A 15,953-nucleotide genomic window follows, 5' to 3' on the forward strand; every position below is an offset into this window, starting at 1 on the left:
AATCATCTAGCAACCTGGTACCTGACCTTATTATCCTTTTTATTTACTGTATTTGTTTATTTTTTAAGATTCTGGCTACAGGTAAATAAAAATAAGGCACAGAGGCTCAAATATAATTTCTTAATGAAAAAGGAAGGCATTAAAAGATGAAGATTAAACATGTTTAAAAACCTAGTCTATGAAGCCTCTTTTTTATTTCTCTAAAACTCTAAGGGGAAACATTTAGTAAGAATTCTAGAAATCCAGAATTTTGTTTAGTATAAAATTAAGTATTTAAAAAAAAATCTGAGACATGAACAAAAACGTGAACACAAAATAGCATTAGTGGTTAGATACATGCACATATCCATTTTTGCAGGGGCAAATGGATGATGTTTGAATCAAGCAACTGCACAATCAAAAGATGTTAATGACATTTGGCGCAAGACGATAAGACAAGCTCCTCCTTGTGAAACAATCCGTGTGAAAAAAAACCTGCAACAAGGAAATAACCCCCACCGTGTATCCATGCAATTGAAAAAAATAATGTATACTAAAAAATATATATTAAAATGTTAATACTAACATTTAATACTAACTAATATCTAATCACACAAGAGTTTGCAATTATACACAGGCAATTGTCCTTGTGCATAATATGCACAAGCACACACTGTTAAACCAGCCCTCTCTAATGGCTTGCTAGAATCACCAGTAGAGTGTTTAGAGAGCTTTTAACACTGGATCCCTGCAGTGAAGCCCCAATCGCTGGCCTCCAGACTGCCTGTAACTGTTCCGCAACAGTAAGTGACTTCCGGGGTAGGCCTGATTGGCCCCGACAGGCACGTGACGCGGCAAACTCAGGACGCGCAACGAGGCTGCTGAGAGCTGTCGCGCGGAAATAGGCTGTCTATTGCCATTCTCTAACACAAACTCTAACCTTAACCAGCTCCTTAACAGCGCCTAAACTTAACCGTTCTAACCTTAACCAACTCCGAAACAATGCCTAACCTTAACCTTAACCATGCCTAACCTTAACCATAGAAAGAATATTGCCATTCTCTAAGACAAACTCTAACCTTAACCAGCTCCTTAACAGCGCCTAAACTTAACCGTTCTAACCTTAACCAACTCCGAAACAATGCCTAACCTTAACCTTAACCTTAACCATGCCTAACCTTAACCGGCGAAAGAATACACGTTAAAAAAAAATCACGTTAAAAAAAAAAGATTTGATGGGATTCGAACTCGTCAACAACGGACCGCAGGATCGCAGGACCGCTGCTCTGCCAGGTGAGCTGAAGCGCCGAATGAAAGTCATGGCGTATTTGGACGGTTACGTAATTCCGCAAGCTCTGCCGCTCGGCTCCGCGGAGCGTGCCGCGCGGCAGAGAAAGTTGCGCGTCACGTGCCTGTCGGGGCCAATCAGGCCTACCCCGGAAGTAACTTACTGTTGCGGATAAGCTATAAGCCTCCAGACTAGGTAAGTACTATAGAGGAGTCAGACCAAGAGTATAGCAATAATAACTTCAGAAAAAAATCTAAATGCCTAAATATAATTACATAAAAATGCTGAGTGTATTTAATCGTAGGCACACTCCACCGTCAGACTATACCGCTCATTATTTACATAACTTGATACATCAGACTGGCAAAGCCGGGTACTTGGGCTTTTTTCGCGGCTGCGCCTACTGTTGGCGTAAAACACAGACACCATTCCTATTGATTGCCATCATATTTGGCCTGTATAAAAAGACACCATTCCTATTGATTGCTATTGTATTTGGCCTGTATAAAAAACATTGGCAAGTCAAGCAATTACTTTCCAACACTGGCCGCCATTGAGCATTTACGCTATTTTGAAAAGTTAAGTTTGATCCTCGTTCAGCCATGTCCCTCCAGTCTTACCGTGTGGTGTTTCCCCATTCAGCTGCAGGAGATCTCCCCATTTCCCTACCTGGACATTTACTATTACGCTTATGAATCTTTGGATGACCTAATATTAAGAGGTAATGACTATTTCTGGGACGTGATAGTCTTCAGCATGACATCTAAACCAAGTTTACTCCCCAAGATGCCCCCCCCCCCCCGAAAAAAGAGGCGTGGCAATCACAAAATGAGGACGGATGACGTACAGTATTGCTGGTCTGATGTATCGTCCAGCCGTCGATCTAACACGCGACTATGAACAGAAGACATCCTGGGGCTTTAGCAGGGTAGGGTGAGAAGTCAGTGTCTGACGCATCACTACGAACAGAAGATGCCCCAAAGCACTGTAACCTTCTGGGGGCTTAGCGAGGTAGGGTGAGGGAGGGGTCAGATGGCGAAAGTGGTGAAGTGCAGGTGATGATCTGACCCAGAGACAGATGCGTCCTCTATAACGTGACAGTATTACAGCATGCAGGCTTGTCAGTGTGCTGGTCTTCCAGTGTGTTTCTGCATGCTCCAGAGGAAGGGCCAGTTGGCACAGATAAATAAAAGTATATAGCTAAGGCAGGAATCTCTCTGATCCCTTTCTAAGTCTGTGCTACCTCCAGACATGGACTCCAACCAGACTCTCACTGCCTCGTGTCGGGCGGACGTGTGGGCAGGGGCTACAGTCAGAACCAAAACAACGGGGGAGGAGATGGCAAGAGGGAAATAAACACGTCAGACAAGTAATGAGACACATGGGAAAGAGCATAGGGGGACACATACAGTAGGAACAAAGCACAAGAACACGTTCAGAACAAACAAAAGGGGTTATGGTGCACTGGGATGTGATTTGAGATTATCTACCCGCACCCAGCAGTGACACTGAATGACAACACGAAAAGCAGAACACAAAATTAGAACATTCCAAAACGTAAAAAATAAACGGAACAAAACGGATCAAAATCACAGATGATTAGAGACAGCGGGGTGGGGTTTGGCGAGTGGGAGACTCCCGATTCTTCGGCACCAGACACACAAACACACACACAGAACATGAGCAGCGACGCTGGCAACGGTAAGACACCCTGGTTCTCCTATAACCACGAGGCCCTGACAGCCTGGGACTCGCCCCCAGCCAAGCCTCCCCCAGGGTCCAGCTCCTCTCTGGGCAGGTTTACCTGTGGAGGAGGGCTGGGTGAACTCAGAGGGTCGGAAGGGTCGGACCTCCGTCTCCCCCTCAGACGGCAGGTGTGTTCTGGTCACCAGCCCCGGGATGGTCTGGGGGTCGACAGGCTGCAGCAGCTGTTGGATCTGGAGGTTCCTGGCTGAGTGGGTGGAATATTTGACCGTACGGTACGTGGTTTGGTGGGCAATAATGAGGCGTTTGGGATTTGATCAAAAGTTGTATGACGGAAGAAAAGAAGAAAAGAGGGAAGAGGGGAGAGTTGTACAGGGATGGGGGGAGGGCGGATGGAGGTGGAGAAGACAAGAATGAGAAGAAGTAGGACAGATAGTTAGAACACAGAGATGAAACATCACCAGGAGGGACACCGTAGGCCGCATGCACTAGAGCCGCAACAGAAGTCAAAACATTCAAAGGAACACGCCGACTTTAAGGGAATTGCACTTACAGTACCGTCTTCTCAAGAGTCAGAAAAGAAGACAAGATACCAATTTCCTCTCTGTGCATTCAGTCGAAATCTAGCATAGTTTAGCACAAATTTATTGAAGTGGATTAGGGTTAGGTGCCGAATGTGGTACTTTTAAGGGTACCGACCAAATTACATCGGTACTACAGAGTACAGATTCATGCTAATCGGTACCACATTTCGGTACCTTTACATGTTTAGTATAGGAGTGTAATATGCTAGACAAGAGGGAGCCTTTTCCACAAATATATATATATTACTGTCCCGTCTCTTGGGTCTTTGGAAAGACCAGGCGAGGTCAGAGGAGTTTGATAGTATTTACTGAGGATGGCCAGATAATGGTGATATTTAAACATTTACAAACATAATACATGATAATGCGATTTATTTTGTGAGGTGTGTTACAACAATAAATAACAAAATGTTCTAAATAAATAACAATGTTGAAATGAAGAAGTTTGGACATATTTTTTACAGCTGACCTTTTTAACAGAGTTAAATACCGAAAAAAGGTACCGTTGGGTACAGATACCAAATTCTAGGAACTGGTTGAATGGTACTCAACCCTAAAGTGGATACAGACCAGCTAGCCTAGCTGTTGGCCCAAAACATCTGTCCCGAAGTTTTAAGCTAAGGCTAGCTGATCCGTATCCGCTAGCCGGATAGCTTTCTACTGAACAAGCAGAGAGGAAACTGATATCTATCTTCTTGTCTGACTCTGAAGAAGACGGTACACATTCATATAATGTTGGCGTGTTCATTTAAACGTAAAACAAAAAAAATTTGATCACACCACACCAGCCAGCGTTATTGTCTGTGCATAAAATGCAAATATACCACATTCATTATTAGTACCTACAATCAAATACTAGATGTGCTATGTTGGAGGATAATTAAAGGGGTAAAGGATGAAAAGTGTCGGAAACGGAACATCAAGACCCTTCAAATAAGCAGCAACAAAAAACACCAAACAAAAAAAATCTTATATTGGAGATAGCCTAGGAAAATAACCCAAAACAAGCATAATTATCAAATCAGTGTTACTTCAGTTCAAACGCATCCACAGGCAGTGCTGCTACCTTTAAATGTACCAATATCCTCTTCGTCTGTAAGGTACCTCTCCAGCCAAAGGCCGGACTGGATTTCCCTTTCCCAGGGGCAGTACTCCCCCTCTGTCAGCAGGGGGAGATGAAGCCCCAATAATAAACCCCAGCGCAGAGACGAAAGAAGGACACATGGAGGGACAGAGGGAATGGTGAAGAGGAGGAGTAGGAGGAGGAGGAGGAGAGAGGAGTATGAAAACAGTGGCACCACAAGATGGAACAGACTTATCTAACGAGCAGATGGAAATTCCTAGTATTTCTAGAATGACGATGATGTACACAAATGAGGAGGAGAAATGGAAAAAGGGCCACCCAGTGGGGCAGCATTTCAACCACAATAACACCACTCGACTTAACCAAATAGCAAGGTTTTAAAATGCCAATAATACATTGGAAATGTACCGTCACTCGACTCTTCCTCCTCGTCATCGTCTCCCTCCTCGTCTTCGTCCACTTCCCCGTTTCTGCTGGCCGTCTCGGCCAGAGCCTCGTCCTCCTCCTCTCCCTCGGCTCTGTGGTCGCCGTCTCCCTTCAGCTTGGCGTGGAGCTCCACCGCCTCCCTCCAGGGAACCCCGCCAAGGTCGGAAGGGCTGCAGAGCTCCTCCTGCTCCTCCTGCTCATCCTCCTCTTCCATGTCCGATTCTGAACTACTGTGGTACGAAAGAAAGAGAGAGAGAAATATGTTACGATGGGTCGGTGTTTACTAGGGATGGGTACCTTTCACATTTGAACAGATACTGGTACCCAACGGTACCCTTTTTCGGTACTTTAGTCTCAAAAAATTGTATCTACCTACCTCAGTTGTAAAAAAAAAATCCAAACTTAATATTTAATAAATAAATAATGTATTATTATTACTTTTAAACAAACAAACAATCTAGCAGCAATGAACTACTTTGCTGCTGATTGAGTATTCTAGCAGTTATTTTCGCTCCACCCCCGCTTTGGAGAAGACCCGCTCTGCGGTGTGTGTGGCTTGTTTACCGACGTCACATCCTCTACTCTTCTGTCCTGAGTTGTGCCGGCTTGCACTGTTAGGACAGGGGTCGGCAACCTGCGGCTCCGGAGCCGCATGCGGCTCTTTAGCCAATCAGCTGCGGCTCCCTGGGCCAAATATATATATTTTTTTACCTTTAAAAAAAGAAATTTATTTATTTTTTGTTCTCTTATTTTGGAGATCGATGTCATACTGTGACACTGAAATGAAAAAATATTTCATCAACTAAAATATTTCATCAACTAAAATATACAGTACGTCACACCCCGCGCCTCTCCCTGCCGTCTGCAAGTGGCTAATCTTGAGTTTCCGACCCCCCAGTAAGCTAACCATGGATAAATCCAAAAAAAGGAAAGTCTGAGGAAAATAGAGGGTTCAGCGTGGACAGATTAATTAGCTTTCACGACTAATGATGCAGGCTTACCTGTATGCCTGATATGTGGTGCGAAATTTGAGCTGCATAGTTCAGGGTTTTATTTCAAAGTACCAGTAGGTCTACAGATGCCAGTGTTTTTTTTCCTTTTCTGTGTTTTATTTCAAAGTAGGTCTACACATGGTAGTCTTTTTTCAAAGTGGACTACTTTTTATTTTATAAATGTTCCACAAATAAGGGAAGGACTCAAATATACCTGAATAGTTCAGGGTTTTAGTCGGTCTACAGACACAAGTGTTTTCTCCTCTTCTGTGTTTTATTTAAAAATAGGTCTACACAGCCAGTATTTTTTCTCCTCTTCATAAGAGTTTGAGGTTTTCCTTTGTTATAACAGGTAAAAACAGCAATAAAAAGTAATTTTTTTTCTTTTTGTTGCTTTATAATTCCATTAATGCAACAAACTGTGTGCTATAAGTATAAAGTATAATACATCGCAAATGACTTTGGGTATGCAATTGTCAGGCGTTTTATGCTAAATGTGGGGTATGCTTGGGGATATATAAAACGTTATACACTGTTTTATCTTCATTTTAAGGGTAAATAGGTTGTGCGGCTCCCTGAGCATTTTATTTTGTGGGAGGGGGGAAAAGTGGCTCTTTTGATAGTAAAGGTTGCTGACCCCTGCCCTAGGAGCTAACGTTATGTCCGACGGTTAGCTTAGCTAACGTCAGCTTAAGAACGTCAAATGGGGGGAGCTCCAGTAGCTCACCACGTACCGCGAGTGCTATTTCAGCGCCGTGGACAACCGTGCTCGTCACGGATCTGGGGCTGAGCGCGTTCGAATCCCGGACGGCAGCCGTGCCTTTCCCAGAGTGTCTTCCCCTCCATCTGAACCCTTTCAGCCTGCTTCTGTCGGTCGAACTTGACCAAGTATGAATGCGATGAAAAAGCGATAAACGCTAAAAGAACCAGCTGACTGGTCAAAGTTTAAAAAAAAAAAAAAGAACGTCAAATGGGTTACAAATATGTGAAACTATGGAAGGAGTAAGCCGACCGCTAAAAATAAAACCCACCGCGGCAGCGCGAGCACATAACAAAAGAACGTTTCGAGAGGAGTGGAAGTTTGGAGATAGACAGTAGTGTATCAAGAGACTGGCTACAGTAATGTTTTTTTTGGCTACAGTAATATGATGCTGGGCTGTAGTGATCAGTTGTTCCGTGTGGCGCAAGTATGTAAAAAAAAGAAAAACAGAAACAACACGTTTGTCATCTGTAGTAAATAAATGAAGCTGGAATCCATTCGTGACCATGAACAGAGCCAGTGTCCCATTGTGTCCCGGATTCAATCTCCTCTCCTCTAAAGATGCTCTGTGGCTAACAGCCATGGCAGACAGAGCAGATGTGGAAACTGAGCTACACTTTCTAACAACCTGCCCACTACCAAGATAGATATCAGAGACATATACTCCCCAGTCCCCATGAATTGCAAACACCCAAAGAGAGTTTGAAAACATGTATTGTGCCTTAATGTGCGGTTTCGTTTTTGCGGTCAACAAAACGTGACGTCATCGGACTTTTTTATTTTTTTGCGCATTTTACCGAAAGTTGGCACCGGCGGATCTCACGTGAATTGATACTCGGTAGTACCGACGTGTTTCGGTAGGTACCTTTAAAAGTACCGAATTCGGTACCCATCCCTAGTGTTTACAGACACTTACCTTCCTCAACCTCAACGTTTGTATGCATGAGGCATCCGAGAACAGTATCCGTCTCTTTTAATTTTTTTATTAAAAATGTTTGCCTTTTTTCCTGACCTTTTTTGAGGGCACTCCACCCCCCCCCCCCCCCCCCCCCGTCTTCGGGGGACAACTTTATTATTTATTATACGTTTTAACTATTTACAGTACAAAATTAAATAAAAAGTGTAGTAAAATAAGACAAATATTAAAAAAATATATTTCATTGCCCTCTGGGGGGGGGGGGGGGGGGACTCAAACTAGACATTGACAAACAAATTACAACTAAGGACAATGAAGGACAGCAACGAATACACATGACAAGGGAAAGGGGGGGTGGCAGAGAGGGGAGTAAGTAAAGTAGCGGGTGAGGAGGGGGATTGAGAGAAGGGTGGGTTATGGAGTATCTGTCTCTTTTGCTTCAGTCTTCCCATCCTTTTTTTTTCTTTTTTAAGTTTAGTAAGCATTTTCTGCCTCATTAGATCCTGACTATTCAGATTCTAGGTTTCACTTCCTCCACCGTTATCTACTACGGTACAGACAACTGTGGAATTCTGGACGTGGACGAAACAAAATATTTCCCCCCCGGCATAGATGTGTATTTGCAGGTCCTTGACCCAAATAAGGTTGAGAACTTGTATGATGGATAGAGATTGGAAAGACTGAAGTAACATAGATGAAGTCATGCGACATGGGTCACAAGCGGGATTCAAGCTCACGAGCGGGTGTCACAAAGCTCTCTCATCCCCGGATCTTAGTGCTCTTACCGGGATCCCAGGCCAGCATTCGTGCCCTCATCCCCGGACCTCGGGTGCTCTTACCTGGATCCGAGGTCAGCGTCCGCGCCCTTGTCCAGAACGCTGCTGAGGTTGTGCTCCGCCAGCGTCTCCTCCGGCACTTCCTCCAGTTCCTCTTCCCTCTGCAGGGAGAGACGGTAGTTCTCCAGCTCGATGCGCTCTGGGGTCCCCCGCAGGCGCTTGGGCAGGCTGGGCTCCTGAAGCCCGTTGACCTCTGGGACTGGTGGGTGACAGGGCGATGGGTGGAGAGGAGCACCCAGGGTGGAGGGGAGAAAGTACAAGCAGGCAACTGAGAATCAGGTAAGACACAACATTAGAAAGAAGAAAAGAGGAAGAGGAGGAGGGGGAGGAGGAGAAAAGAGATAGAAGATGGGACTCTGCAGTGCCGGAGCCATGCAGGGTTGCTTGTAGGCACAGGCCTCTAACCATAACCACTGGCTCTCCATATAAACCTTTCACACACGTGTTATGGTATATCTATAACCAGCTAGGCCTGTGTAAAGTACAGATGTTTTGGTTGAGATTTATTTAGTTGTGTTTGTGTGAAAATGTGTGACATTGTAAGTTAACATAAACAGCATCAAATCCATCACGCGATTATTCCATAAGATTATTGCATAATCTGTGAAGATTATCAGTGCCTTGTGCTTTTGTGTGCTAAATTCACCCAGGTACCTGTATACGTATACCAAAGACGCCTAACATTCTCACATAAAGGGGTTTATTATACTGGGAGTTATTCTGACTACAGCATCCTTGTCTGTGGAGTACCACAGGGAAGCTATCTGGGGTCACTTCTCTTCATAATTTTCACCAATAATTTACCAATTGCCACTAAGAATGCAGCTATAGCATTATATGCTGATGATTCAACAATTTACTATGCTGCTAACACCTGCAATAGCATTTACATAAACATTCTACATACAAATTGACAAAAACACACCAAGTAAGATCTAGAAGGAATTTATTGCATTAGATAATTTTCCTACAGCAAATATAATTTTTAAGCATGAATATATTTATATTTCTATCATATCACTGGGATGGTGCCTTGCCTTTTCCCCCACCCTACGAAGCAAAATATAAAAACTGTTTTGTTTTGTTTTCCCTGACAATAAATTTGTTGTGGATTGGAAATTAGGAACTCCAATAGGGCAGGTAAAGAATTTTATAAACTAGCCCTCAATTTGGGCCAAAATGACTGAAAATGCTGTAAGCAATGACCACATGCATACCCCATGAAAGCAAAGAGTGGTGATGAGACGGTGGACATTATGAGATTTGATACTGTGGTTTATGTAATTTTATGTGCATGGGGAGTGTGCTCAAAAATGGAGGCAGAACCATTTCAAATTAAGTCTTTAGTTGGACCAATACCACGCTTCATCTTCCAAAACATTTGAGCTATACTCTCTGAAACAGATTAGCTTTGACCAGTAAACAAGGACATGTGAGTGAGTGAGTGAGTGAGTGAGTGAGTGAGTGAGTGAGTGAGTGAGCCGGTTATAGAGGTGCTTCACATCTAAAAACACACTAAGTCCTAATAATGGATTTAAAGCCTCCCAAGGGTTGAGATGCAGTGCAGCCCGGTGATGAATACAGAGCGACATGCAACTAATGATCTATGATTTAAATTCACTTAATATATAATTTACTTGCTACACAATGTAGCAGGCCGACATGTTAAAGTCCAGTTCATTACTGTATCATTATATGAGCCTCGCCGTGTCCTACTCAACATCTAACACTAACCCAATAGATGGATCACTATCCCAATTATATATATATATATATATATATATATATATATATATATATATATATCACTATCCCAATATATATATATATATCACTATCCCAATATATATATATATATCACTATCCCAATATATATATATATATATCACTATCCCAATATATATATATATATATATATCACTATCCCAATAGATATATATATATATATATCACTATCCCAATAGATATATATATATATATATATATATATATATATATATAATATATATATATATATATATATATATATATATATATATATATATATATATATATATATATATATATATATATATATATCACTATCCCAATATATATATATATATATATATATCACTATCCCAATATATATATATATATATATATATATATATATATATATATATATATATATATATATATATATATATATATATATATATATATATATCACTATCCCAATAGATATATATCACTATCCCAATAGATATATATCACTATCCCAATAGATATATATCACTATCCCAATAGATATACTGTATATAGCACTATCCCAACAATATATATATATATATAACACTATCCCAATCTATAGATAACGCTATCCCAATCTATAGATAACTCTTATATGTATAACTAATGGAGTGAGGAGGATGCATAATTTAATATTAAGCAAAAGCAGGTGAGTGTTGGCAGCAAAGTGGAAGGGGGGATATGGATGCAGGGGTCTGAAAGAGGGGTGGGGTGAATCTCACAAGGGAAGCTTTAAGCTGCTCTGGTAGGAGGGGGGAAAGGTAAAGCTTACAAAGGAACCAATCACAAGCACTGTTACAGGCACTTCATCACAGTATAGTGAGAGAAGGGTACAGAGAGAGATACACGTCACTAAGCAAGTGAGCAGATCACACTAGAAGAGGTAAAGCTAAGAGAGAGAGAGAGCAGTCCGGCCACTACAGGTTATACAATCACAGTACAATAGAGCTTAGCCTTCTATTAAAACACAGGCAGGCAAACAGGCAACTTTTTAACTTACAGTAGGTGCGTAAGTGACTTAAGTTATAATACATTCCTCTATATTTCTTGTTATTTTAGTTAGCATTTTGCTGAAGCTGGAGCACTGCTAAATCAGAAGCAAGGACAATTAGCCAGCAATGGGATATAATCTAAGAACTCTGCCAAAGAGCGATGAGCGCCACCAGTTAGCAGAGCAGCTATGCTCCAAACTTTACCCCGGCTGGTATTTAATTTCCCAGCCAAGAAAATAGAGATTTAAGATGCAACATTCAATTTCAGAAAACGGAGCCGCCAGAGAGCCGCATAACTGGCCACGGCCGGTCACACGTCATCCCTTCAGCTTTAATAACCGACTCAAGACACGAACAGAACGCTGCATCTTTCCAGAAATAACACAAGACACTCAGAGAATCACAAGATTTACATCAACAGAGATACTTAGCGAGTAACTATACAGTCAGAGGATCATGCTACTGCTAGAAACGTTACAATCAATTTGTCATTAGTGTAGAAGGAAGGAAGGAAGGAAGGAAGGAAGGAAGGAAGGAAGGAAGGAAGGAAGGAAGGAAGGAAGGAAGGAAGGAAGGAAGGAAGGAAGGAAGGAAGGAAGGAAGGCAAAAAGAAATAACGCCATTACAGGAAGTTGAACAGGGCATCGAGGGAGAAACAGCACAAGAGGTAGAAGCAGTAGAAGCACATGTAGGGAAAGTCTAGAGGGTATTGCGCCACCTGGTGGCAGGTCCAGGAGAGCGTGCGGTGGAGGTTGCGCAGTGGGACCCCCACCCCCAGAGCTAGACGGCAGGGTACGGCTGCCGCAGCGAGAGTAGAAAGCTGGGTACCTGAGGGCCGACGCTCGGCTGAGGGGCCACTGGCTGCTGTCGCCCGCCCGGGGGCATCCACGGTCACCGCGGTGGCTTGGGGCACCTGGTTCTCCTGTGGGAGGGGGTGGGGGGTGGGGGGTGTGGTGTCAAAATACATGGGGTCAAAGTCGAGAACATACTCTTGGTGTCACAACACTAAGAATCGATCTTGCTTGATGGCGGATCAGAGCAGAGCGCAAGGAGGGGCGATATAGTCATCATTAAGAAGGTTAAAGGTTAAAAATATCTTTCTGAACACTAGAGGGAAAACACAGCTTTCTCCCAAAACGAAAGCCTTGTCTTGTTTCACCAACGTGATCATTCTAAATACGTCATATAGAAACATAACACTGCCTTGATCTTGTTGTAGCTAAGTTCTCTGAAAGTTTTATTATGTACGTAGATTTCTAGATACAACTTTCTCTTGGGCATTTCCTGGCCGTTAACTCATTCTGCGCCACCACGTAATATTACGTGTTTGCTCGCCAACCGTTGAGCGCCAACACGTAATATTACGTTTTTAGATTTTAATATTCTATACACTCTCATGGACCTCAGTGTTATCATTGGAACTCATTCTGAGACCCCGAGAGTGCAATGCTGGCCGAATCCTGCTAGGTGGCAGTATCGCCTACCCTTTGAAACCTTATTTCACACTGTGTGTTACATTTTATATGTCCGGAGGAGAATTTGGACCCCGGCAAGTGAAAAGCTTCAGTCGAGCACCTTGGAACGCGTCCAGCACACTTGATGCATATTTTGTGCCATTTCATGTCAGGGACCCGACATCAATACTGGAAATCGCGATCAGACAATTGGAATATTCATTTTGAATAACTCCTAGCAAAGGTAAGGACTATATGACATCAATCCTACTTTGATCCGACAATGATTTCACATCGATCGCAACGATCAATGTACCGGTATGTAGTATTCAAAATGTATGCCGTTGCTGACGATCAGAGCATCACAAAACGACCCCCCGCCCCTTTGATACCTTCATGATGAAACATGATACCTATTATATACCTTTGATTTGGAAATAATATCGTGTCCAGGCGAGCAACGCAAACGACTTTCGCAAAATGCACATACTGTAGCGCTCCATAACTCAGCTTCCAGGAATTAGCCCGGATCACTCTGAATTCTGAAACCATACAATATTCACCACGGGATAACACGAGAACATATACATACATGTTGGACGAGAGATAGTGACTGTCAAATGAGCCATAGTATTGTCTCCATAGCTATAATATAGAATATAGATATAGCTCTGCAAACATCATGACGCACAGTGAAAATAGGCAATGGAAAGCTGGTGCTAGAGAGCAGAGATGGGGCGTGGCTATGGCGTTGAATGAGTTAAACAAGGTAGGTAAATACTTCACCTACAAACACAAATACTTCCGACAGCACAATATTTAGAGATTTGCTGAAAAACATACTTTTTAAAATGCATAGGTTTATATAAAATAGGCAGAGCTATTTCATAATTTATTTCAAAATAAATGATGAATTAGAACAAACTGTCCGCTGGTGGCGCAGGGTTAATGGAGTAGAATTCCATGACTCAATGACACCTTCTGATGGCAAGTGGTCATAAGAAGTTTAGAAAATACGAAAGATACGGTCAGAAAATGAATATTTTGGCTTTAATGGCCAAGGACAGTGCAGTGTCACATGTGATCCTAGGGACTGCCCTGAAGGCTGATGGAGTTGTGAGCAGGTACCTTAGCAGCGCTGAGAGGTGCCGGGGCTGGGGCAGGCCTCTTCCTCTGGGCCTGGCCAGACAGACGGTAACAGTAGTGGGGCTTGCAGTAGAACTTCCCTGCAGGACAAAGGACACGGACAAGACGAATAGCGAATGTTATTTCACATAATATTATAATCAAAATCAACATGTATCTTGCTCTTGTATACCTCACTGAACCTAAATGTTTGATTCTGTGTTAGCAGCTAAGTCGTTTCTAAACAGGCCAAATTAATGTCCTTCCTCCCTCTCTTGTCCCGGGCCTCAGTGGGAAGGAACTCGGCAGCGAGCGGGACGTGCTCTCCGTCAGTGGGCTTCAGTCCCGCACCTAGCTGCTCTGAGAGAAACAGCTATTCTGTCTAACAATCTGATGCCTGTCCATGGGCACAATAGACACCTCACACACAGAGAGAGAGAGAGAGAGAGAGAGAGAGAGAGAGAGAGAGAGAGAGAGAGAGAGAGAGAGAGAGAGAGAGAGAGAGATACAGAGAGAGAGAGGGGGGAGATAGACCGAGAGAGAGAGAGAGAGAGAGAGAGAGAGAGAGAGACAGAGGGAGAGAGACAGAGAGAGAGACAGAGAGAGGGGGGGGAGAGAGGGGGAGAGAAAGGGAGAGGGAGAGAATAGAAAGGGGCGAGCGAGCGAGAGCGATAGAAAGATAAATGGAATCACAAGATTTATGTGGTACAAAATAATGATTATAATAATAATAACAATAATAATATTATTATTATTCATAATAATGGCTGCTCAGATAATCATATTCCTCCAACAAAAATTAAATCCCTTTTTTCTATTTGACATTTTGTTGACTCTTGAATATTGGGGGGGGGGGGGGGGGGGGGGGGGTGATCAGTTTTTGTCTAGTTTGTCCAAAATCCCAAGTCATAAATCGTCATTATTGTTTGCACCGTTTGACTGGTTTGGAATGTTGAAATAGCACATGATGGATGAACAAAAAAAAGATGCGTCTCCATTTTGTTCGTACCGTCCTCCACATCGAAGGCGTAGGAGGACAGTCGTAGCGTGGTGCTACAGTAGTCACACTTGAAGCAGCTGCGATGAAAGAACTTCCCCTCTGCGCTCAGCCTCTCCATGACGTACACACGCTTCCGGCAGAAGAAGCACACATCGCTGCCACCAATGTTGACGGGAACTCTTTTCTTAGGGAGCCCTGGGGGAGGAGAGAACACTTTGATCAGTTTGGAGAGGGGAGGAGAGGAGAGGAGAGAAGAGAGGGGAGGAGAGGAGAGGAGAGGAGAGGAGAGGAGAGGAGAGGAGAGGAGAGGAGAGGAGAGGAGAGGAGAGGAGAGGAGAGGAGAGGAGAGGAGGAGAGGAGAGGAGAGGAAGAGGAGAGGAGAGGAGAGGAGAGGAGAGGAGAGGAGAGGAGAGGTAACAAATGACAGGGGCAGGAGAGGAGAGGAGGGGGGTAGGAAATGACGGGGGAAGGAGAGGAGATGAGAGGGGAGAACAGGGGAGAGGAGAGGAGGGGGTAGGAAATTACAGGGGGAGGAGAGGAGATAAGAGGAGAGGGGAGAAAATGAGTGGGGAGGGGAGGATATGAGAGGAGGACAGGAGAGGGAGATGAGATGAACAAGATAGGAGAGGAGGAACACAAGAGGAGAGGAGAGGAACGGAATGGAGAGGAAAGGAAATGAGAGGAGAGGAGAGGAAAGGAAAGGAGAGGAAAGGAAAGGAAAATGGGATGACCAAGCTTCCAATATTAGAACAAAGCACAAAGGTCATAATGACAGCAAGACTTGGGAGAACTATTAGAACTACAAGCAGATCACTTAAGATCGCACAAAATCTGAAGAAAAGAACGTCTTGGGTTTGGTGCTACTAATTTAAGTATGCATTTTTCAAGTTATTCCATCTTTAGAAACAGGAGTCTGAAAACACATCAGATATAAAATAGTAACCTAAATCACAGTTAGTTCTTGAGGGCACACCACACACCTCTACAGCTAGAGGGAGATATTAGCCAACCTATTGTGATTG

At 43.2% G+C, this 15,953-nt stretch overlaps 1 protein-coding gene across 1 annotated transcript in view; it reads right to left on the bottom strand.

Annotated features, from left to right (window-relative positions):
* The window catches only part of mical3a (microtubule associated monooxygenase, calponin and LIM domain containing 3a), a 228,196-nt gene that overhangs the window by 36,448 nt on the left and 175,795 nt on the right, over positions 1-15,953 (bottom strand). Inside the window, 7 exon segments of the mRNA XM_084335409.1 lie at positions 3,072-3,218; positions 5,048-5,295; positions 8,573-8,768; positions 12,181-12,274; positions 13,935-14,032; positions 14,941-15,102; positions 15,105-15,126. Of these exon segments, the coding sequence (XP_084191535.1) occupies positions 3,072-3,218; positions 5,048-5,295; positions 8,573-8,768; positions 12,181-12,274; positions 13,935-14,032; positions 14,941-15,102; positions 15,105-15,126 (967 nt within the window).

Source organism: Notolepis coatsorum (genome assembly GCF_963971535.1).
Source record: "Notolepis coatsorum genome assembly, chromosome: 18".
Lineage (NCBI taxonomy): Eukaryota > Metazoa > Chordata > Actinopteri > Aulopiformes > Paralepididae > Notolepis > Notolepis coatsorum.